At 42.8% G+C, this 25,795-nt stretch overlaps 1 protein-coding gene across 2 annotated transcripts in view; it reads right to left on the bottom strand.

The window, feature by feature from the left end:
* KIAA2012 (KIAA2012 ortholog) overlaps nucleotides 1-21,220 on the bottom strand; it is a 133,141-nt gene extending 111,921 nt beyond the window's left edge. Inside the window, exons 1-4 of one of the 2 annotated variants that reach the window (XM_069577997.1) lie at nucleotides 20,754-21,220; nucleotides 19,122-19,406; nucleotides 2,817-2,976; nucleotides 942-1,097 (exon numbers count right to left, since the gene is read on the bottom strand). In XM_069577997.1, coding sequence (XP_069434098.1) covers nucleotides 942-1,097; nucleotides 2,817-2,976; nucleotides 19,122-19,406; nucleotides 20,754-20,837 — 685 coding nt within the window. In that variant the 5' untranslated portion in view covers nucleotides 20,838-21,220. The remainder of the gene's footprint in view (nucleotides 1-941; nucleotides 1,098-2,816; nucleotides 2,977-19,121; nucleotides 19,407-20,753) is intronic. The other variant, XM_069577998.1, reaches the window with a different exon arrangement.
* Nucleotides 21,221-25,795: the final 4,575 nt, after the last annotated feature.

Raw genomic sequence — 25,795 nt, 5'->3', positions numbered from 1 at the left:
TCTTTTAATTTCATGGCTGCAGTCACCATCTGCACTGATTTTGGAACCCAAGAAAATAAAGTCTGTCACTGTTTCCGTTGTTTTCCCATCTATTTGCCATGAAGTGATGGGATTGATGTCATGATCTTCGCTTTTAGAATGTTGAATTTTAAGCCTTCTTTTTAACTCTCCTCTTTCACTTTCATCAAGAAGCTCTTTAGTTCCTCTTTGCTTTCTGCCATAAGGGTGGTGTAATCTGCATCTGAGGCTATTGATATTTCTTCTGAGAGTGAAAAAGGCATAAGAAATAATCTAAAATCCAAACTCTAGACATGCACTGTCCAATACAGTAGCCACTAACTACATGTAGCTATTTAGATGTAAATTAATTAAAAGTAAATAAAAATTTAAAACTCATTTTCATAGTCATACTACCTACTTTTCAAGTGCTCAGTAGCCAGAGGTGGCAGGTGACTACTATATTGGAACTGGACACTATATATATATGTATATATATATATATATATATACCTCATGGGAAGAGTTGACTCATTGGAAAAGACTCTGATGCGGGCAGGGATTGGGGGCAGGAGGAGAAGGGGACGACAGAGGATTAGGTGGCTGGATGGCATCACTGACTCAATGGACGTGAGTCTGAGTGAACTCTGGGAGTTGGTGATGGACAGGAAGGCCTGGCATGCTGTGATTCATGGGGTCGCAAACAGTCGGACATGATTGAGCAACTGAACTGAACTGAACACACATATGTATATATATATATATGCAGAACATCCCATCATTGCAGAAAGTACTATTGGATGGTGCTGGTCTAGACTAACTCCCTCCGTTTATAGGTGAGGACAAGGAAACCAAGACTCTCTAGATCTTATTTTGAAAAACTTCATTTTATGCTGTTAAAAATCCCAATATTTGAGATCTGGTTTGATAAAATCAACATGTACCTTGTCCAAAAGATTTTCCCTGTTGAATCCAAAATGGAGGGAAGACAGGCAGGAGATGGTATTTGGGCGGTACACCTGAAAGGTCCTGTTGTGGCCTGAGATTCTTTGGTACATTATGTTGACTGTCCTGAAGCAGCACAGAATCCTTGATGTATCCTGAAGAGTAGGTCAGGAGTTATTGGTAGAAACAATGGTTGTCAGTCTAGAGGTCTTGATGGTAACTACAGGTTTCCCCACTTGCATTAGTCTTAGCTTTGGACATTGCCCATTAAGAAAGACAATTAGAAGATGGAAGAGATTAAAAAATCAGATAGAACCCATAAAGGGTTCTCTAGCCAATGTCTTCAGTGCCTCAGGTTCTGTACCATATATATGCTTCTTCCACCTCACCATTCCCAGGAATTGGGTTCCCCTGGTGGAAGGAACATGGCTGTTTCTTTGGGATTGGGTAAAAGGCTCCTCCTGCCTTAGATGAAGTCTCAAGGTTTCTCCTGGATGTACCTGGCTTGCTTCTGTACCCCTGTGATTCTCAATCCATTCTATAAGTATTTATAGAATGGATTACCAATGGTCCCACCTTCTGCTAGGTAGGACCTATGGCAAGAGGCCCAAGAATGCACAGACACACAGACCTTTCCTTAAACCACACCTTGTAGCCACATGACTTTCACAGAAGGGTCTGAGATATCTTTTGATATCAAGAAGGGCTTTCCTCCTTGAAGATTTTGGGCCTGGGCTATGGGGCAGTGGCCTGTCTTGCCCTCTGCAGCACCTAACAATAAACATATCTCTGGTTAAAAGGCTCTTTCTCACAAGCCTTAGATAAATGGAACTGCCTGGAACCGTGGGCCGGCCATGAAGGGTAAACCAATTACTGGGCAAGCCCACAACTCCCATTTTCCTTCAAGTCATCACTTAACTGGGGAGAGAGTTGTTTTCTCTTCTCTCCCAAAGTAAACCTATAAAGCAAGAGAGTCAGTCTTCCCCTGGTCCTCTCTGTTTGTTGGTGCTGAAGAGATGGCAACTAGCCAGGCAGGCTTTGGCAGATCCTACTGCTCACCCTTGTCTTCTCCAATAGGTTTGCCAAATACAATATGGGATGTACAGTTTAAGTTGGATTTCAGATAAACAACGAATACCATTTTTTAAAAAGTAGGAATATGTACAAATATTGTAAGCTTAACTTTTCTTCTTTTTTTGGTTAGTGCCTGTGTGGGTGTGTATGTGCACATATATAGGTGCTAAACTGGCCATTCTAATTCCCAGCCACTGCCTGCTTTTATTTTCAGGCCTTCACAGAGTGCATTTGGGGTGTCTGTTCAGCAGCAGGGTGCCTGTCTGGTGGGTAGTACTGGAGAGCCACCATCTTCGAGGAGAAAATCTAACATTTCTCCGTCCTAGGGGATCTGAGGTCCTCCCCGAAGGGGAAGCAGTGGTGTTGGGAAGACTGTGGTGTCGGAGGTGTGGGCAGGACCTGGCTTCCGGTCTCAGCACTGCTTTTGGCTGAATGACCTTGGACATATTACTTTACCCCCTGAGGCTCTTTTTCCTTCTCGTGTAAAAGATCGAGATTGAACTGGAGGACATGGAGTCTCTGAGTGGGCAGGCCTGGGAAGCGCGTTTTGCTCCGGATGAGGAGCCTGAGGCTGCTGAGGGGCGCTAGAGGGAAGGCAAGACTTCAGGCTGCCGTCCCTCCGCAAATGTAGGAGAGGCGAAAGGTGTGATGGTTGCTTGCAAGCTAACAAGATCGAGCACTTTTAACACAGAATTGGGTGTGAAATTCTGATGTTTCAGACACTCATGGAAAACACACGCTTGCACCAGAATGCGGGGCGGGGCAGTTTAGGGCACACTTCCCCCCACGTCCCCACTGACCTGCACACTGGAGCTTGTATATGGTGCCAGGGGGCCACGTCCGCAAGAGGCCGCGGAGGTATCTCTTGGCTGAGTACCCAGGTTGGATCTGCCTCAGGCCCTGGCTCTCTGGTTGGCTTCGGAAGTGAAGGTACGGCTGCCAGGCTCTGTCCTGCTCTCTCTGTGGGGACACCAGTCAGGAAACAGCAGGGCTGCTGAGCCCGGAGCCCCCCAGTGATACAGGCTTGCTAGCACAACCATCCTCATCAGTAATCCGAGGACTCCTTATAGATGCTGCAAGACACCAGAAACGGACGCCACGGCCAACAGACATAAACCAAGAGCCCAAGGAGCAAAGCTCTGAAAGTCCCCTGAGGATTTGCAGTTGGAAGGAGAGGGAGAAATGAGAACTACCAGACCCCATCTTGAGACAGAGCATCAGAAAAGAATAAAGAGCCTCAAAGGAAAACAGAGTATTTAGTTTAGCCTGTGGAAATCAGTACCTTAAAAGTAGCTCTGTACAGCGGTGGGAAAGAGCTTGACAAGTCAGTGTTAGCATTCTGTTTGCCATATGAGTAATGGGACGGATAAGCTCTGTCCGTGTTCAAGGGGAGCACTGCATTTTGAAAATATCTGGCTCTGCAGCATTTCATTTCAGCCAGGGAGAAGTTTCTGGGCACCTACCTGCCAAAGCCACTGTAAGTCATGGCAGATAAATGTGAATAATAACATCTTACATTTGGCTAGGTAGGGCTTTATATAAATACAAATAACTTTTACTTCATTATAATCCTTTATGGTAGATGAGTTAATATCATAACCACTAAGATGAGGCAGAACTCCTTCAAGCACAAGAATAGCAAACATGTGGTACTTGTGTTGATATCTCTTTTCATCCCCCTGGTGCCTGGCAGACATCACCAATCAATCACAGCACTCTTGACTGATGAAGTGATTGATTTTGATCTCAGCATCCTTCTCTTTTAAAAACTAAGGCATGATTTATATTTAATAATATGCATAGAGCTTAAATATTCAATTTAATACAACCTGACAATTCAATTATACACCTTTGTAGCCACCACACAAAATAAAATATAGAACACTTTCATCAGCCCAGAAAATTCCCTCATGCCACTTTCTAGTCAGTGTCTCCATATGTACCAGGTAATCACCATTCTTAGATGTGGTTAGTCAGATACTGGCCTGAGTTTCTTGGCTATATCCTGGCAAATTTACCAGTGAAGGTTTATAGTTTAACAAAAAAAGAGAAAGGAAACAAGAAAAATATGGCAATTTAAAACCTGATTGATGGGTAAGAGGAAGTCTTTAGGGTCTGGGTGCTTGCCCTGCTACACAAAGCTGTGATCTGCTCGCATTCTGATTAATTCAGGAAATGGAAATGCCACGGAGTGGACGCCCACAGCCATCGCTGAGGATTCAAGACCACCAGGGACTTCTCTTTAGCTTAAGAGAGGGCTAGAATGCCAAAGTCCATAAAATGAAGGAATTCCTCTGCTGGGAAGAGGTAAACAGGTATCTAAGGCCTTCATTCTTTCATTCATTCACTTATCAAGCAATTCTAATGCCAAGCACTGGAGAAAAAGCAACAAAAAAAGCAGATCGATAACTAATAAATAAATGCAGTTAAAGGTAAAAGAAAACATGGCTTATTATTCAATTAACTCTATTTTCTTGGAATTTGTTAATTAAATGAATGCTTGGAATCCAAGCACAGAACATCAAGTGGTCCTTGATGTCTAGACAGTTTATATGGCAAAAAAAGAGTTTACTTCAAGTGCAAACAGAGCCTGAAAAATTCAGCCTCATTTGAGGCTTTTTCCGAAGAACATGAGAGGGTGAGTTGTAGGGAGGTCAGTGAACACAAAATGACTTAAGTTCTTTCACTCACTCCATTTTTTTCATTGGTCATGTAGCAAGAATTTGTTGAGCACCTTCTATGTGCCAGGCACTGTGTTAAACCCTGTAATATAGAGCCATCATAATAAGGCCTTTTCTGGATGAACCGGAACTTCATTTCCTCCCATAAACCTTTGCTTTCAATGATTCTCCTCCAAATGTGATAAGACCAAAGCTCCTCTGAGATGCTGTGGCCCTGAGCAGATTGCACGATGCACTGTCTGAAGTGGACAAGAGCTCCTTGTTTCTCAGCAGTATGCATTTCTGAAGCTCCTGCTTGGTTCTGGAGCTTTACTGGGCTGCTTGCTCAATGGGGCAGAGATTTAGGAAATTCCTTATCCTGGAATTTGGCACATCTTGGTACATTTTTGCTTCAAGTTTGAACACTGATCTTGGCCTCTGTGTTCATTTCCTGTTGCTGCTGTAACAGATTACCACACATTCAGTGGCTTTATTTTTAAATTATTGTTATTTTTTGGCCATGCCACTCAACTTAGTTTCCTGACCAGGGGTTGAACCTAGAGTAGTGGAGTGAAAGCACTGGGTCCTAACCACTGGACACCAAGGAATTCCCCTTATAGTGGCTTTAAGCAATACAAATTTGTTATTTTACAGTTCTGGAGATTAGAAGTTTGAAATGGGTCCCATTGGGATAAAATCAAGTGTTACAGGGCTTTCCGGAGGCTGTAGAGAGGAAGCTGTTCCTTTGCTTTTCCCAGTTTCTAGAGGCCGCCTGCATTCGTTGGCTTGTGACCCTTTCCTGCATCTTCCAAGCCAGCAACAGTGGGCTGAGTCTTTCTCATGCTGCATCCCTCTGGTTCTCTCTTTTGATTCCTTCTTCCATGTTTAAGGATCCCTGTGAATATACTGGATTTGTCCAGATAATCCAGGATAACCTCACTGTTTCAAGCTCATCTGGTTAGTGACCTTAACTTCTCTTTGCCATCTAACCTACTTTATTCATAAATTCCAGGGATTAGGATGTGGACATCTTTGGGGGGGGGCATTATTCTGCCTACCACAGCTCCTTTAAGTTTTTTATCCCTAGTTTTCTGGTTCCGGTTGGTAATTTCTCAAATTATGCCTGTGAAGTTGGTTGATAAAGTTCACATCTCATTGCATAAATTGAAGCACTGCCAGAGGCCTAAGACCTGCTTAGGTTACTGAAAAGCTCACTCAGGGTTAAACCTGTTCATTCATTTCCAACATGTGCAAAAAGTGGCAAAAAGTGGCAAAAAGTGGAGTAAATGTCTATTATATTGGCAATCTCATAAAAGTTTATTTTATAAATGTATAATCATGGTGGAAACACTGGAAGAAAATACATTAGAATTTTAATAACAGTGGTATTAGAGTGTTGGGCATAAGATTGCAGATAGCTTTTTCTTCTCTCATTTTTATAGAATCAAAATTTCCATAAAATAGATTATAAATGGAAAACATGTTAAAAATTGATGTATTGATATTTTATTGCACCCACCGCCCTTATATAGTTTCTGCATACTTCTCTCTTCCTTCTCCAACATGATCCTGGACCTCTAACTACCAAAGACGACTCTAAAACATGAAAGGAGGCAGAAGGGATCTAGGAAGGGAGTTCCTGGAACGGGAAAATACACAGCACCAGGAGGGTGTCTGCCGATGGCTCCAGACTTCTCAGGCTTGCCTTGGCTTTGCTGATCAACCCCAGCTTTCAGTTTCTCCTGAAATGAGTGATTAGTGTGTACAGAGGGCTCTCTTGCTCTTTTAAAATTCATCCACTCACTCATTTCTTACTGTCCTGGGTCTTCCTTGCTGTGCGGGCTTCCTCTAGTTGTGGAAAGTGGGGGCTGCTCTCCGTTGCAGTGCTCAGGCGTCTTACTGTGATGCTTCTATTGTGGAGCAGGGCGCTAGAGCACAGACTCAGTAGTTGTGGCGCAGGGGCTCAGATGCTCTGCGGCACGTGGGATCTTCCCAGACCAGGGATGGAACCCACATCTCCTGCACTGGCAGGTGGCTTCTTTACCATTGAGCCACCAGGGAAGCCCAGAGGGCTCTCTTATCCACACGCCACTAGGAGTGCATCCTCTAATGAGGAACTTATTCCCGCCCGCCGTCTCCTCGGTGTCCTCCGGCCCCCCTGTGCAGAGGGGTGAGGGGGTTCCCTTGCATCTGGCCCCAGCACCCCCCTGGCTGTCCTGGCCACATTATTCCACTCCTGGCAGGCGAGGGTTTTCAGAAGATGGAAGGAGCCCATATGTGCAATGCTCCCGCCTTGCAGATATGGGGTGGCAGGGTGCCAGTGTCCCCAGGAAGACAAGAAACACCCGGATTGCCAGCTGCCATCGTACCACAGAGGGTGGCCAGCCTTTGTGTGCAGGAGTCCACAGAGAGATGAAGAGGTAAGTTCAGATATCCCAGGGCTGGCAGGCAAAGCCAACTGTAACTTGACCCTACTCATGTCTCCAGGTAAGAGCCACACCTGTCTAATTACTCTTGACTTTCCTCTGCCACTCTCCTCTCTGGGCCTTCACTGACGTATGCCCAGAGAGACTCTCTCCAATTATTTTTACCACAAGACTCAGCTCAAATTCTGCCTCCTCCAAGATGTCACTCTAGATTTTCCTAGCAAGAAGCAATCACAGTCTCTACCATCTTTATACGTTAAGTGCATATTAATAAATTGTAGTCTAGATCCTCTCCTAGGCTGCCTTGTATCAAGTGTCACGGGGGCACAAATCTGCCTCCCTGATCACATTGTACCCCAACCCCTGCTGGGTGGGGCCAGCAGGGGTTCATGGCCTCCCCCCGCCACACCCTGGCAACTACTATATTCATCTAACAACTATTTGCTGAGAATTTGCCATGTGTCAGGCAATGTTCGAGGCATTATTTAATAACTATTCAAGATGTTAACTCAGAGGAATGGAAATCCCCCAAATATCCCTGTACTTTTCTGCTGACAACTTGTCTCCTCAAGCTGCCCACTCCAGTCAGAAGTCCTTCCATCCAGAGGAGCAAAGCCGGTCGTCTCCTGCTCTGAGACGTAGAGTTTGTGTGCTCTGGCAAAGACCAAGGCCTAGGACAGAGAGTGACCATCATCGTTGTTGCACATGTGTAGTAGCCAGACTTGGGGCTGCCAGGGGAGGGCAACCAGAGTCAAGGTGAGGGTAAGGTGGGGAGGGGAGAGGTGTGTGTCCACTTAAAGCTGTGCCTGAAAAGACTTCTCAACCCCAGCCTGACTTTCATCAGTCTTGTGTAAACAGTGCCACTTTCAGCCAGCTCTTTCTCTGCAGGTTTAATTTCTGAGAGTCTGTGCAAATGATACTATCTCTCCCAAATATCTTTGGTGGTCATGTGTTACTGAATATCAGGCCGTTAAGAAGAGAATCATAAAGTGGTTTGAATTTTCCCATAGCTGCAATGTTGTAACAGGGTTTGCTTCCTGACCAAACCATTTAGTATCAAAGATTTGACTAGTCATATGCCACAAAAGCAAAGACAAAACAGCTGGAATTGAAATCAGAAAATATGAAGCTTCAGTTCCTGTAGCTGTCTGGTTCATTTACTAGCTGTCTGGCTTTGGGGAAATTACTTGACCCATCTGTGCCTCAGTCTTTCTGTCAAATAAGGATGATGAAAGTACATGCTCTGCATGCAAAAAAAATGAAGTTGAATCCTTACCGTGCACCATATATAAAAATTAACTCAAAATATAGTTAATATACAGGGCTTCCCTGGTGGCTCAGACGGTAAAGCGTCTGCCTACAATGCAGGAGACCTGGGTTTAGTCCCTGGGTTGGGAAGATCTTCTGGAGAAGGAAATGGCACCCCACTCCAGTATTCTTGCCTGGAAAATCCCGTGGATGGAGGAGCCTGGTAGGCTACAGTCCATGGGGTCACAAAGAGTCGGATATGGCTGAGTGAATTCACTCACTCACTCATAGTTAATATAAGAGCTAAAACTATAAAACTCTTAGGATAGAACTTAGGGGAAAAGCTTCATGACATTGGATTTGGTGATGATTTCTTGTATATGACACCAAAAGAACAGGCAACAGAAGAAAAAGTAGATAAGTTGGACTTCATGAAAATGTAAAATCTGGAAATTCCCTGGTGGTTCAGTGGTTAAGTCTCCATGGTTCTCTTGCAGGGGGCACGAGTTTGATCCCTGGACAGGGAACTAAGATCCCACATGCCATGTGGCCAAAAAAAGAAAAGAAAATGAAAGACTCTTCTGCATCAAAGAACACTATCAGGAGTGAAAAGGCCAACCCACAGAATGGGAGAAATTATTTTCAGGTTATATATTTGATAAGGGATTAATATGCGGAATGTATGAAGAACACTTACAACTCAAAAATAAAAATCAATCTGATTTTAAAGTGGGCAAAAGACTTGAACAGATATTTTCCCAAAGAAGACATATAGATGACCAATAAGCATATGAAAAGATGTTCAATATTACTTGTTACTAAGAAATGCAAGTCAAAACCACAATGAGATACCACTTCACACTCATTAAGAGCTATTATTAAAAAAAAAAAAAACCACACACAGAAAATAACAAGGGTTATTGAAGGTTTGGAGAAATTGAAACCCTTGGGCAAGGCTAATAGGAATGTCAAATGATGTAGTGGCTGCTATGGAAACCAGTATTGTGGTTCCCCCCAAAACGAAAAAATAGAATTATGTATGATCCAGCAATTCTACTTCTGGGTATATGCTCAAAAGAATTAAAAGCAGGGAAATTGACAGATATTTGTACACCCATATTTATAGCAGCATTATTCATAATGGCCAAAATGTGAAAGCAAGCTAAGTGTCCATCAACTGATGAATGAATAAACAAATTGTGGTATATACACTCTTGAGAAACCTATATGCAGGTCAGGAAGCAACAGTTAGAACTGGACATGGAACAACAGACTGGTTCCAAATAGGAAAAGGCGTACAATCAAGGCTGTATATTGTCACCCTGCTTATTTAACTTCTATGCAGAGTACATCATGAGAAATGCTGGGCTGGAAGAAGCACAAGCTAGAATCAAGATTGCCAGGAGAAATATCAATAACCTCAGATATGCAGATGACACCACCCTTATGGCAGAAAGTGAAGAGGAACCAAAAAGCGTCTTGATGAAAGTGAAAGAGGAGAGTGAAAAAGTTGGCTTAAAGCTCAACATTCAGAAAACGAAGATCATGGTATCTGGTCCCATCACTTCATGGGAAATAGATGGGGAAACAGTGGAAATAGTGTCAGACTTTATTTTTTTGGGCTCCAAAATCACTGCAGATGGTAATTGCAGCCATGAAATTAAAAGACGCTTACTCCTTGGAAGGAAAGTTATGGCCAACCTAGATAGCATATTGAAAAGCAGAGACATTACTTTGCCAACAAACGTCTGTCTAGTCAAGGCTATGGTTTTTCCAGTGGTCATGTATGGATATGAGAGTTGGACTGTGAAGAAAGCTGAGCGCCGAAGAATTGATGCTTTTGAACTGTGGTGTTGGAGAAGACACTTGAGAGTCCCTTGGACTGCAAGGAGATCCAACCAGTTCATTCTAAAGGAGATCCGTCCTGGGTGTTCTTTGGAAGCAATGATGCTTAAGGTGAAACTCCAGTACTTTGGCCACCTCATGCGAAGAGTTGACTCATTGGAAAAGACTCTGATGCTGGGAGGGATTGAGGGTAGGAGGAGAAGGGGACGACAGAGGATGAGATGGCTGGATGGCATCACAGACTCGATGGGCATGAGTAAACTCTGGGAGTTGGTGATGGACAGGGAGGCCTGGTGTGCTGTAATTCATGGGGTCGCAAAGAGTCAGACACGACTGAGCGACTGAACTGAACTGAACTGAACACATAGTGAAGTGCTATTCAGCTTTCAAAAGAAAGGAAATTCTGATACCTGCTACAGTATGAACGAACCTTGAAGACATTATGTTAAATGAAATAAACCAATCACAAAATACTGAAAGGATAACTACCATATGATTTTACTCTTATGAGGTATATACAATGGTCAAATTCATAGACACAAAGATTAGAACAATGGAAAATAGGGAATTACTGTTTAATGTGTACAGAGTGTCAGTTTTTCAAGATAAAAAAGTTTTGGAAATGGATAGTGGTAATGGTTATATAGCAAGGTGAATGTACTTACCGCCACTCAGCTGTACACTTAAATTGATTAAAATGGTAAATGTTATGTTTATGTATACTTTACAACAATAAAAAGTACACATAAAGTTGTTGTGAGGATTAAATGAGATAATTAGTATTAAGTGCTTAGAATGCTGATGGGTACAATACTGTTACTTAAGTGTTTGCCTATTACTTAGGTATTAGCTGTTATTATACATACTGTCCATCAGATGGTTATACCAGGGAGCCAATGGATGAAATACATACAGCCAAGCCTACTGGGTCATATGTATGGCTTACTTGAACATGTTACCTGCAACCCAGGTTGGTTTTATTGAAAATCTGATTTGTGTTCCTAGAAGGATAGTAAAGGGTTTTGTAAGATGCATTGGAAGAACCAGAGACCTTTTAAAAAAATGCTGTTTAAGGCAGGAGAGATGTTTTTTTCCCTTGGAGCATGTAGAATCTTCAAAATCAGGCCCTCTAGGTATTAAGAGTGGAGCTTTGGATCAGGTGTCTAAGCTCTAATTCTAGCTCCACCACTTAGAAATATAACTTTGGGAGAGTTAGTCAAGCTCAAGCCCCCATTTCTCCTGCTACACTATGGAGGTAATGGTGGCACACCACTCATAAACTTGTGCAGATTGAGTGTAGTTATAGAGATTAAATGGCTGACCTACAGCAAGCATTCGGTAAATGTTAGCTATTATTGATAAAACCTTTGACCTCCTCATCACGGATGACCCGTGCATCTCTTCTGATGTTTCCTACTTCTAGTTTGTTAAAAGCTCTAAGTACAGCTGCTCAGGAGCTGCCTAAATGGAGCACACTTAGAAGAAGAAGTGAAGTCAGGTCATACTCCCCTCGCTGCTTTGGTGCCTCTCTTGACACCTTGTTAGCTTCCCCAGTGGCTCAGATGGTGAAGAATCTGCCTGCAATGCGGGAGACTCAAGTTTGATCCCTAGGTCCAGAAGATCCCCTGGAGAAGGGAGCAGCAACCCACTCCAGTATTCTTGCCTGGAGAATTCCACGGCAAGCTAGTTCATGGGTTGCAAAGAGTCAGACATGAGTTAAGTGACTACACTTTGACACCTTGTTAACAGCCATCAGAGCATTTCTTAGGGACACCATCAAACCAGCAGCAGGTAATTATTCAGGACTTGCAAACGGACTTTGTTTTCCTGATCACTGGCTGAAAGGATAATGTATTATTCTTCCTACTTTTCTGTATCTTTCTATTTTATATAACGAGCTAACATTGTGATTAGGATGGGAAAATAAACTTCATTCACAAAACATTATCATAATATTACTTGATAAAATAGAAGCCTGAAGTTACCTTTGTGGGCGGCATACTGACTGTAAATACCCTTTGGATAGTTAAGCGCCTTGAGTACAGAGATTAGGCAGTGTGGAATCAGCAGAGCAAGGTTGACAATGCTTTTAAGTGTGCGTGTGTGCTAAGTCGTTTCAGTCGTGTCCAACTCTTTGCAACCCTGTGGACTATAGCCTGCCAGGCTCCTCTGTCTAGTGGATTCTCCAGGCAAGAATACTGGAGTGGGTTGCTGTGCCCTCCTCCAGGGAGTGTAACCACATTTATAAGGGAGATGACAGACCCAATACAACCTTGGTTGAAACCCGTTATAGTAAACTGAATCCTGTTCATCCTTCAATGGGATAAAGAAATGAGATGTTCTGTGAAATGAACTTTTAAACAAATTATTTTTAATACATTATTTAGTCAAATACCATGTTAGACATTTAAAATATTACTGGACTTATAAAATTCTAAAAATATAAGAAGAATAAATGCTAAACCAATGAAAATTAGTTACCTTTTCTGATGATTTGAGAGGTACTTGAGGTTTCTGCTAGGCTTCAAAAGCATCATGTTGATTGTTATCTAGATACTACTTCAAATTACAGTTATTTAGATTTCATAGTTATTTGATTTTTAAATACATGATGGGAAGCTGGATGAATTAGAAGCCTCATGGTTTTTAACTTTGAGAATATTTGAACAGTATTTCCTTCTTCTTTTTTTTTATTTAACCAAAACAACGTATCTGTGTGTATCTAGAAGAGTAAGAACTCTGACATCTAATGTCTTGACTTAGCATTTATCTTTGCTCATTAGGAAGTTGGGCTGTCAAGAAAGTTAAAGAGTAGGTGTGTTGGGCTATAAAACTCAGATGGATTGCTGCATGCTTGTCTTTAGATACATATATAGCACTGGAGATGGTGTGAGATGCTTTAAAATTTGATTTCACCTTCCTGCGACAGCCTTGATTCTCATGGGTCTGAGTGGAGCCTGTGTTGTGTGGCTCTCCTGATTCGCAGCTCAGCCAGGAGAATTCTCTCTGTGAGCAGCACTGCTCTATAGATTGCCCACCCTCACTTTTACCCCCTCCGCATTGTGGCTCTTTTGCTTTGAGTGTGGTGTTTTTAACTCTTGTACTCTATTATTTGGATGATGAAATGCTGGCCCCGGGGAACAGATGGTGTGATGATCGCAGGGCTCAATTTACAGCACTGTTTCTATTCCGGTTCCCTGCCCAATCCTTCCTGGCTCTCTACGGTCAACCTGGAGACTACTTGTCAGTACCATTTCAAGGCCATAGGCTCTTATTTTTTAAATCCCATGACTTAAAAATTTTTTTTTGGAAAGGATATGTAAAAATAAAAGTATGACATAATCTCACCACCATGGTTAAATTTTGATGTGTATCTTCCTGTTTATATAACTAATTTTAAAAAATTGGGATTATAGTTGAGAGGTGATGTTTTCTATACTGTCTAGTCTTGAAGTCTGGTGTAATTATCTACATGGCTGTATAACTTTGAGTGAATTACATGAATTCTCTATGGTTTAATTTCCTTACTTTTAAAATGAGATAGTAATAGTACCTACCTCTACAATTGATAGAAGGTATATTGAGTTATATAATAGAAAGTACTTAGAACAGTGGCTGGAACATTTTAAATACTAAAAAATGTTAATGCCTATTGGTATTTTTATTAACTGAGTACTATTTTTTAACCTGCTTTAAAAAAATACACTATTTTCTCATGTTATTCGTGACTTTATTATTTACTCATGACGTGTTATTCATGAGTAATACATGACTTTATTGCCTGACCCCAAAATCACTGTATGACTGTGTTTAATCAATGTCCCATTGTTGGCTATGTATTATTTTCAGTGTTTTGCATGATAAATAACCCTGTAGCAAACATTCTTGTGCATGAATCTTTGGCCACATCTCTAAGGCAACGTCATAAAAATAGAATGCTGAATCAAAGAGTGATTAGCCCTTTTCAGGTTTTTGCCAAAATGCCCTCTAGAAATGTCACGTGAATTTGTACTTCTGCTGTATGAGACAGCTCATTTCCCCATGGCCTTCTCAGTAGTGGATATTATGATTTTAAAAGTTTTTTGCCAGGCTGTAGCTTTTGTAATCAGATGATGCTCTGTAGTTTCCAGAGCTCTCCGCTTCTGACTGTGTTCATTGTTTTTAATACCAACTCACTCTTGAGTTATTTTTCTTCTATTTTAATCTACCATGTCCTCTAATCTTAAATTCCTGCCTTATTACTATTCCAAACATTTTCTTTCCTTTCTGATTTCCTCACACTATTTTCCTTCTGTTCACTGGAGTTAGACAACAGTGTTCTGTTTGTACATTTGTAAGTAGGGAAAAACCACTAGACCATTCAGGTATGACCTAAATCATATCCCTTATGATTATACAGTGGAAGTGAGAAAGAGATTTAAGGGACTATATCTGATAGACAGAGTGCCTGATGAACTGTGAACAGAGGTTCATGACATTGTACAGGAGACAGTGATCAAGACCATCCCCAAGAAAAAGAAATGCAAAAAAGCAAAATGGCTATCTGAGGAGGCCTTACAAATAGCTGTGAAAAGAAGGAAGTGAAAGCAAAGGAGAAAAGGAAAGATATACTCATTTGAATGAAGAATTCCAAAGAATAGCAAGGAGAGATAAGAAAGCCTTCCTCAGTGATCAGTGCAAAGAAAAATAGAGGAAAACCATAGAATGGGAAAGGCTAGAGATCTCTTCAAGAAAATTAGTGATACCAAGGGAACATCTCATGTGAAGATGGACTCTATATAGGACAGAAGTGTTATGGACCTAACAGAAGCAGAAGATGTTGAGAAGAGGTGGCAAAAGTACACAGAAGAACTGTATAAAAAAGATCTTTATGACCAAGATAATCACAATGGTGTGATCACTCACCTAGAGTCAGACATCCTGGAATGAGAAGTCAAGTGGGCCTTAGGAAGCATCACTATGAACAAAGCTAATGGAGGTGATGGAATTCCAGTTGAGCTATTTCAAATCCTGAAAGACAATGTTGTGAAAGTGTGGCACTCAATATGCCAGCAAATTTGGAAAACTCAGCAGTGGCCACAGGACTGGAAAAGGTCAATTTCATTCCAATCCCAAAGAAAGGCAATGCCAAAGAATGCTCAAACTACTGCACGATTGCACTCATCTCACATGCTAGTAAAGTAATGCTCAAAATTCTCCAAGCCAGGCTTCAGCAATACGTGAACCGTGAACTTCCAGATGTTCAAGCTGGTTTTAGAAAAGGCAGAGGAACCAGAGATCAAATTGCCAACATCCGCTGGATCATGGAAAAAGCAAAAGAGTTCCAGAAAAACATATATTTCTGCTTTATTGACTATGCCAAAGCCTTTGACTGTGTGGATCACAAGAAACTGTGGAAAATTCTGAAAGAGATGGGAATACCAGACCACCTGACCTGCCTCTTAAGAAACCTGTATGCAGGTCAGGAAGCAACAGTTAGAACTGGACATGGAACAACAGACTGGTTCCAAATAGGAAAAGGAGTACGTCAAGGTTGTATATTATCACCCTGCTTATTTAACATCTATGCAGAGTACATCATGAGAAACGCTGGGCTGAAAGAAGCACAAGCTGGAATCAAGATTGCTGGGAGAAATATCAATAACCTCAGATATGCAGATGATACCACCCTTATAACACAAAGCAAAGAAGAAGAAAGAGCCTCTTGAAAGTGAAAGAGGAGAGTGAAAAAGTTGGCTTAAAGCTCAACATTCAGAGAACTGAGATCATGGCATCCAGTCCCATCACCTCATGCAAATAGATGGGGAAACAGTGGAAACAGTGGCTGACTTTATTTTTTGGGCTTCAAAATCACTGCAGCTTATGACTGCAGTCATGAAATTAAGACATTTACTCCTTGGAAGAAAAGCTATGACCAACCTAGACAGCAGAGACATTTAAAAAGCAGACATTAAAAAGCAGAGACATTACTTTGCCAGCAAGGTCTGTCTCATCAAGGCTATGGTTTTTCCAGTAGTCATGTATGGATGTGAGAGCTGGACTATAAAGAAAGCTGAGTTCCAAAGAATTGATGCTTTTGAACTGGGGTATTGGAGAAGACTCTTGAGAGTCCCTTGAACTGCAAGGAGATCCAACCAGTCCATCCTAAAGGAGATCAGTCCTGAGTGTTCATTGGAAGGACTGATGTTGAACCTGTAACTCCAATACTTTGGCCACCTGATGCAAAGAGCTGACTCCTTGGAAAAGACCCTGATGCTGGGAAAGATTGAAGGCAGGAAAAGGAGACAGCAGAGGATGAGATGGCTGGATGGCATCACTGACTCAGTGGACATGAGTCTGGGTAAACTCCCGGAGTTTGTGATGGACAGGGAAGCCTGACATGCTGCGGTCCATGGGGTCGCAAAGGGTCGGACACGACTGAGGGACTGAACTGAATGTGGTTAATATGGTAGATGGATACCTCAGGAAGATGGGAACTTCTTTTTTCCATTGAGCCCAGGTCTAACTAAAAAGGAATCCATCCCCCAAAGATTCATCTACTTTATAAAGAAATAAGATTCCTGTTGCCTGGAATATTTCAGCCATATGGATGAGCATCTGAAAACTGTAGAAGGTATTCTTGCTCTGGGCAGTAAGTCAGCCTACATATCAGTGTCCACCCAGTAAAACAGAAACCACTCTAAATATTTAAACAAAGAAGGAATTTAATTCAGGGAGTTGATTACACCAGTGACTAGAAAGCTCAGAAGCCAAAAAGATGTTAAGGCAACACTGAGATTACTAACACCAGGAAGCCAGTCTGACCCCTATGCTAAAGGACAGAAGGAGTAGCTGGCAAGGTCACCTGGAAGAACCTGGAGCCACAATGGGCCTTCCTGGAGCTGGATCACAGAGGTGATGGAGGTACTTCTCACCACCATGGGTGGACTGGGAGGAGAGAAATACCCAGGTTTTTCTCTTCTCCCTCTCCAACCTCCTTCCAATGTCACCCAATGGCAAATTCAATTATCAGCCAGTTGACACAGATGTCTGTGGAATTACATGCAGCCTGTGGCCAATCCCACTGTGATACAGAGTGGAGTAAGCTAAGAGTGAGGAGAGGATGTGAGTGCAAACAGGCCAAGGTCTGACACAGATTCCTGGAAGCCCCCCACCCCCACTCCAGTCCACAGACAACAGGGTGAAGTGCAAAGCATGGAGAGGTAGGCAGTCTTGGTGTGAATCTGGGCTCTGTCATTTACTAGCTCTGAGAATTTGGCCAAGTCAGTTAACTCTTCCAAGCCTCAGTTTCCTCATCTACAAACGAGGGCAAGAGAAACCACATCTCACAGGTCATTGTGAAGATTTAATGCAATAATAGTTGTAATATAATAATAAGTATTCAACAACAATTGGTTTTCTTTCATCCAAGAATTTATGATTTTTAATATCAAGGTCAACTGGGCATTTGGTCAAGGTCATTAAGCTTCTTTGAAATATTTTGAAAGAAGGGCAGAGAAATTTTCCTTTTGGAAGCTCTGTATTGGAGGATATGATAAATTGCTCTATAATGATACTGGGGGATGATTTAAAACACATTGAGGGTATCATGCATGATTGATTCATTCATTTCACAAACATTTATGAGTACTCGCTATTTTTTTTCTGGAAACTAAGATTTAGATGTGGTTTCTGCCCTCAAGGAGATGGCAACTGATGGACCAGAGATGACTTGCGATATACGATGGTATGGGAATGCTCACAGAGGAGGGAGCAATGGGATAGCTCTGTCTAGGGAAGTGGGAGAAGCTTCAGTGGGTGATGATAGTGGAGTTGTGTTTTGAAGGATGAAGGGGAGTTTTCCAGATGTAGAGGCATGTGCGAAAATGTAGAGTTACAAAAGGGCACAAGATATTAGTGGAATGGTGAGCTCTTCACATGGATGGGGCCTTGAGGGGTCCATGGTCATGGTGGTGGTTAGAACAAGGGGCAGATATGGCTAGAAAGGAAAGAGAAAGCCAGTGCATGAAGGGCCTGGCATAGAAGTTAACGACTTTATCCTACGGAGAAAGAAAAGCCAGCAGAGACTTTTAAACTAGGGAGTCTCCCACCGTCTATGACCTAAAATTTCATGAAGTGGCACGTCATCCCAGTCTCTCTCATGGCCTCAACCAAAGGGCTGATGCAATGCTGATGTATAAAGCAGGGGATATATATATGTCTCACAAGGGATTAGAAAGCATGAATCAGAAGAATGAGCACAAGGGTTTCCCCTTGATATTAAATTCAGGGTGGAAAAAGTCATTACTTATCCTGCAGATGCTGAAGGGCTCAAGGTAAATATTTAAAATATTCTCCTTTCCACAAAGCCAAGAATATCAGAGGTGTGAAGATGATGCTTGTGGCTATGAGACAGGATTTCAAGGATGCTGATGAAATGTCTGCTGGCAGGACCTGTCTGAATTCTGAAAAGGACCTTGTGTTATATAATGGAAAGGAAAACACAAAACGATAAAAAAATAGTCCGGGTGGGTCAAACAGTAAAGAATCTGCCTGCAATGCAGGATACTGGGGTTCCATCCCTGGGTGAGGAAAATCCCCAGGAGGGGGAAATGGCAACCCACTCCAGAAATCTTGCCTGGTCAGTTCCATGGACAGAGGAGCCTGATAGGCTACCACCCATGGGATCGAAAAGAGTCAGACATGACTGAGCGACTTTCACTTCAATTCACATGTGTTCCAGAGCCCTTTCATGTTGATTACTTCATGTAAGCCTCATGACAGTGGCGTGCCATGAGTACAATCCTATTCTGGAGAGGAAGAAATGGAAATCTGAGGGTTTCAGAGCTTCCTAGGATCTGTGAAGAAGTTATACCCAAGTCTGTAGCTGGACTTCTAGACACACAGAACAGGGCCTTCTCTGAGCCTTGGACCCTGCTCTGCTTACCTGTCTCCTTCCGTATGCCAGGATGGCTTCTTTGAGGTCCTGCAGTGTGCGCAGTTCAAGATCTGGCCTCTTCCTGCAGCCTTTGGGGCGGTAGGGGCCTTTTCTCTTCTCTTCGGGGGTCCATGCTGAAATAGCCAGACCTTCCGAGTAGAGGATGAGGGCGCCTTTTCTAGTGCTGAATGTTTTAGGAAGAAAGAGGCTCCATGTATGCTGGTCAGCGTTGCCCTCATCCTGTGGTTTTCTGACCAGGATGTAATCTTCCGGGGACTTCCAGTTCAAGTAATCCTGCAGTGGAAACAAAACTCCTTAAATTGGTCCACTGTGGAAGGCCCCTTCACGGCAAATACTGTCTGGGTAAGTGTTTAACATGTTGTCTGTGACTGGTTTTCTCTGAATTGCTCACATGGTGTCACAAACACAGTATTTTTTTTTTTCATTTATTTATTTTTTAACACCGAAAACATTTTGTATTGGGGTATAGCCAGTTAACAATATTATGATAGTTTCAGGTGAACAGTTGAAGGGACTCAGCCATATATATACATGTATCCATTCTTTTCCACACCCCCACACTCCTCTTAGCAACTGATTTTTTTCTCCACCTCTCAGAGTTAGTAGAACCCAGGGCATGGTTCTCTTTTACCCCATATAACTTTCAAGAGAGCCTTTTTATGCCTAGAGGCTTGCATAGGGTAGAATGTGGCTTCTAGGCCAGTTAAAATTTCCTGGTATGCAAGGAAGTAGGAAGAATTACCAAGGGCAGTAGATAACTTTGAAATTAGACCTGGAGTAGCTGGCAGTTTAAATGGGAGAAAACCATTCCAACTCATCGCTTCAGCTGTATGCAGGGAGAATTTCTATACGTTCCAGATGCTATGTAATGTTACCTAATTTGGCTGTTTAGGAGCCTATAAACCAGTTACATATCTTGTAAGTAAGTGAATGCCATTGGCCACAGAGGTCCTTTGAAACTTTATATGTCTTTTAATACAGTGAAGGTCGAATATCATGACAAACTACCATGACAATGGAAATCTCTGTGTGATCCAAAAATTTTCAAAGCACCCCCAGTGGATTTCTTATTCCTGGCAGGATTCAATGAAATAAAATTCCAGTACAACAAAGGAATTTTGCCACCTCTTTAAAAATCTTCTAAAATGAAAAAAAAAAAATTTTTTTTTCTTATATTAAATATGAGTCCTTGTGGGTTGAATTCCAGAAGGTTCAAGGAAGCCATTGAATTGGCACGAACACACTCATCATTTCAACCACAGAACATGATGTCTAAAAACCCAAATAGCCATCAGCTTGCCTAGAACCCAGGTGGAAATTTTGGTCTTGTACCAAACTGCCCCAATTCTAGACCACGTGGAATCTCTTCCAGTCTAAAGCAAATGAGGCCATAAATCAGTGAAGGAGGGGGAGGACAAGGGCCCAGGTGGCAACTTCCGTGGGTCAAGCAAACTACCTTATTTTCTTGAGTTTCACCAAGGAGGAGGGATGGTCTCTCGGTGACCCCCACCACCTCAGAAACAAAACCAACCAAAACACACAGGGCTCAGCCCCAAGTGGAAAAACAGAACGTTCCCCTCCCATCCCCCAGATATGCTTTTATTCGTTGGTAAGACTCACCTCTGGTTCAAAATAGACTTCTAGCTTCTGTTTGTCCTGGACCAGCTTTCCATGTCCCCGGCTCAGGAGGGAGAGGGTGAACATGGTTTTCCTCTGAGCACCCTTCTCAAGGGCAGTTCATCTTGGTTTTTGAAGGCTGAAAACTGGTCACACCTCAGGGTTTCCTGAGCTCAGCAGTGAGCCCAAGAAGACCACAAACACTGGGCCTTTTATGAAATACATTTTTTTTCACTCATACAGCAGCTTCTTAATAACAACTAGCCACACAGTTTAGACAGTGTGTGTCTTTGTCGGGAGAAAAAATAAACCACACACCCAGACTCCTCAAGCCCTGGATTGTCTGCTCTCTGGGCAGCCCTCTCTCTCCTCTTCGCCTGCACCCTTGTTGTGCCTGGTCCTGTTGCTCGGGTACCGCCCGTGTGCAATGGCAGATCTGGGCCACAGGCACCCTCCTTCTCACTGTGACCGGAGGTTGTTTCCTGGTTGCTATGGTAGCACAGGGACGTGAAGTCGCTTAAGCCGGAGTAGGCAAGGCAGGGACTGTTGAGGGCAGGGTTCACACCCTGTGGGGACGGAGGGTCAAATGGACATTGAAGAGACCAGGCTCAGATTTCAGGGATGGGGGGCATGTTGGGATATTCTTTCTGTTACAGGACTTGTCCTGCTGGTAGAGAGTGTCTCCCCCTTCTTCGGATATAGAGCCTTTCACTGTCAACCAAGCATTAACAGACTCAGAGGAGTCGTTTAGGTCACCTAAAGTGACCTGTGACGTTTTCCTTGGCTGAGCTCCAGCGTCTTCTCAGCTGGACATGAGGCCCCCTTTTCTGGTAGTTGCTGCTTTGCAGGAATGAGTGCAAGTCACCTGGACTCTTGCGATTCCTCTGCACACCTGGGTCTCACTTGGGCAACTCCCATCTCTAGAGGGGTTTCCGTAGTGGCTCAGGTGGTAAAGAATCTGCCTGCAATGCAGGAGACCTGGGTTTGATCCCTGGGTCAGGAAGATCCCCTGCAGGAGGAAATGGCAAACCACTCCAGTATTCTTGCCTTGGAAATCCCATGGACAGAGGAGAGGAGCCAGGCGGGCTATGGTCCGTGGGGTCACAAAGAGTTGGACATGACTGAGTGGCTAACACTTTCCCTTTCATCTCTAGAGGGAGGGGGTACTTGGGAGATGTGGGTAGTGGGCATTTTGGTTGTCACAACGACTGTCTGCTGTCCTGCCTAATGAAGAAATGTCTCACTCTGAGTGCCAAAGCTTTGAGAAACACTGTTGTGGCCTGGGATGCTTGTTCTCCTTGATGCTGACACCATGAGGAGGACAGGACTGAGGGGAGGTGGCCAGGGAAAAAAGAGACCCTTTTGCAGGTGATCTGGGACTCTACTTTAGTCTGGAAGAGTGACTGGTCCTGTCATCTGTCATCAGAGTCTTCAGGGCAGTCCTGTGGGAGTGCTCCCTGCTGACCTGGAGGAAGAAGCACAGCTGGACCCAGGCCCACGCACTGTTCCATCTCCCTCTGTGGCTGTCACTTTTCTGGGAGGCAGTCTCAAGTCTCATAAGGAAGAAATAGAGGTCATGGTGTATAATGAGATTGGATTTATCATGGGGAATCAAGGCAGTGAATGTAGAGGCTCAAAACTGAATTTAGTCAAAACCACTGTGGATACCACTTCTACAGTCCTTGCGTGCTATGTGCTAAGTCTCTTCAGTCATGTTTGATTCTTTGCGACTCCGTGGACTATAGCCTACCAGGTTCCTCTGTCCACGGGATTCCCCAGGCAAGAGTACTGGAATGGGTTGCCATTTCTTCTTCCAGGGGATCTTCCTGACCCAGGGATCAAACCCAGGTCTGTTACGTCTTCTGCACTGGCATTGGCAGGTAGGGTCTTTACCACTAGCACCATCTTAGAATGACTATTAAAAAAATAAAATCAAACAGAAAAAGTCCAGAAAATAACAAGTGTTCTGAAGATGTGGAGAAATTGGGATCCCTGTGTATTACTAGTGGGAATATCAAATGGTGCAACAGGTGTGGAAAACAGTATGTCAGGGATTCTTTGGTGGTTCAGTAGCTGAGACTCTGAGCTTTCACTGCCAAAGATCGGATTCAATCCCTGGTATTGGAGCTAACATCTACAAGCCATTTGGCGTAATACATAAACAAAAAACTGTATGACAGTTACTCAGAAAATTAAACATAAATTACCATATGATCCAACAATTTTACTTTTGGGTATATGACCCAAAAGAAGTGAAAGCAAGGACTTAGATATTTGAACATCCATGTTTATAGCAATGTTATTCACAATAGTTGAAATGTGGGAAAAATTCAGCTGTTCACTTGACAGATGATAGATGAATGGAAAACCAAAGTGTGACAAATATATAAAACAGAATATTATTCAGCCTTGAAAAGGAAATAAACTTGGATATATGCTACAATATAGATGAACCTTGAAGACGTTGTTGTTCAGTTGCTAAGCTGTGTCCGACTTTTTGTGACCCCATGGACTTCAGCACACCAGTCTTCCCTGTCTATCACTATCTCCCAGAGTTTGCTCAAATTCATGTCCATTGAGTCAATGATGCTATCTAACCACTTTATCTTCTGCTACCCCTTTCGCCTTTTGTCTTCAGCCTTACCCAGCACAGGATCTTTTCCAGAGAGTCAGCTCTTTACATCAGGTGGTCAAAGTATTGGAGCTTCGGCATCAGTCCTTCCAATGAATATTCAGGGTTAATTTCCTTTAGGACTGACTGGTTGGATTTCCTTGAAGACATTATGCTGAATGAAATGAGACAGTCACAAAGGAACAAATATTGACATTGCATGACTCCAACTGTATGAAGTAAATACTTTGAATAGTTGAATTCATAGGGACAGAAACTAGAATGATGTTTCCCAGGGGATGTGTGAAAAGGAATGGAAAGTTAGTGTTTAATGGGTACAGAGTTTCAATTTTGGAAGATGAAAAAGTTCTGGCAATGGTTCGTTGGTGATAACTGTACAATAATGTGAAAGTACTTAATGTCAATGAATGGACATTTAAAAATTATTAAAATGATACTGTTTATGTTATGCACACTTTAGATTTTGAGCTAAAATCTAAAAAAATGTAGAGCAAAGAAAATAAAAGACTGAATTTAGCACTTTGTAATCTGAAAGCCATTGGTCAGCATTATTATAGAGTGAACTCCTTACAACAGATGAGGCAAAATTCTACGAAGTGAAGATTCCAAATAGTTTCCAGTGCTTTTAAGCTACTGATGTTCTTTCCCATGGGCTTCCCAGTTGGTGCTAGCAGTAAAGAGCCCATCTGCCGAGACATGAGTTGGATCCCTGGTTTGGGAAGATCCCTTGAAGGAAGGCATGGTAACCCACTCCAGAATTCTTGCCTGTAGAATCCCATGGACAGAGGAGCCAGGTGGGCTACAGTCCATGGGGTCACAAAGAGTCAGACACAACTGAAGTGCATGCACGTTCTCTCCCATCATCTTCTCCATCCCTGAAAGGTCAAAAGGACCTTTCAACAAAACTCAACTAGAAGATTCTACATGTGAGATGTGGTCTCTGCCCTCAAGAAGCTCCCATCAGGGTGAGAAGACAGGCGTGTGGGGACCAGCATCTGAAAGATGATGTGACAACAGTGATTTGGAGGTGGAAATGAGCAGGTGCTCTAGGAAAAGAAGCAAGGGTGGTGGTAGCGTGATGCGTGGTGATGGCTGGGTGATGCGTAGTGATGGCTGGGTGATGCGTGGTGGTGGCTGGGTGATGCGTGGTGGTGATGGCGTGATGCGTGGTGATGGCTGGGTGATGCATGGTGATGGCTGGGTGATACATGGTGGTGGGCCTTATAGAAGGCCACGAGGAGGGGTACTAGTGACAGGCTTTAATGGACATTCATGGATGGTGAGCAGGGAGGGTGAGGGGGCAGGAGCCGTGGACAGGAAAGTCTGAGATCTCTAGAGGAGGGCTAGCTTCTTTGCTGTAGCCACAGCTTTGGCTCCCATGGACAGAGATGAAGCTGGAAAGACAGGCCAGCTAGCCAAGACCAGGAAGGCAACATGTCCCTGTGAAGGCACCTTGGACTTCAATCTTCAAGTAGGATTTTGAAAACAGGGGGTTGTTGTGATTCTACCTGGATCTTAGAATGATAACTCTAAGAACAGTATAAAGGATGGATAGAATGAGGGATGTTAGCTTATCATAAACTTCTGGGTGAACTTTTAGGACCTTGCATCCCATGCTAAACTTCCCCTGGATTTGAATGAATTTGTTAAATAGGCCAGGAATAGTCACTTGCTAAATAGCCTTTGAGTGAGACATAGAAGGGAAAATTCCATACCAAGTGTAATGAAATATAATGTTGCCATTTCACATGCTAGCAAGGTTATGCTCAGAATCCTTCAACCTAGCCTTCAGCAATATGTGAACCAAGAGCTTTCAGATGTACAAGCTGGATTTAGAAAAGGCAGAGGAACTAGAGATCAAATTGCCAACATTCATTGGATCATGGAGAAAGCAAGGGAATTCTGGAAAACCATCTACTTCTTCTCCATTGACTACGCTAAAGCCTTTGACCATGTGGATCACAACAAACAGGAAAATTCTTAATGAGATGGGAGTACCAGACCACCTCACTTGCCTCCCGAGAAACCTGTATATGAGTCAAGAAGGAAAAGTTAGAACTAGACATGGAACAATGGACTGGTTCAAAATTGGTAAAGGTATGCATCAATGCTATATATTGTCATCCTGCTTATTTAACTTACATGCAGAATATATCATGTGAAATGCCAGGCTGGATGAATCACAAGCTGGAATCAAGATCGCCAAAAATCAACAACCTCAGATATGCAGATGATACCACTCTAATGGCAGAAAGTGAAAGGGAACTAAAAAGGCTCTTGATCAGAGTGAAAGAGGAGAGTGAATAAGCTGGCTTAAAACTCAACATTCATAAAACTAAGATCATGCACCATGTCCTATCACTTCATGGAAAATAGATGGGGAAAAAATGGAAATGGTGCCAGATTTTATTTT

This window comes from Ovis canadensis, chromosome 2 (genome assembly GCF_042477335.2).
Source record: "Ovis canadensis isolate MfBH-ARS-UI-01 breed Bighorn chromosome 2, ARS-UI_OviCan_v2, whole genome shotgun sequence".
NCBI lineage: Eukaryota > Metazoa > Chordata > Mammalia > Artiodactyla > Bovidae > Ovis > Ovis canadensis.
This window is presented reverse-complemented; position numbering and strand designations above follow the sequence as displayed.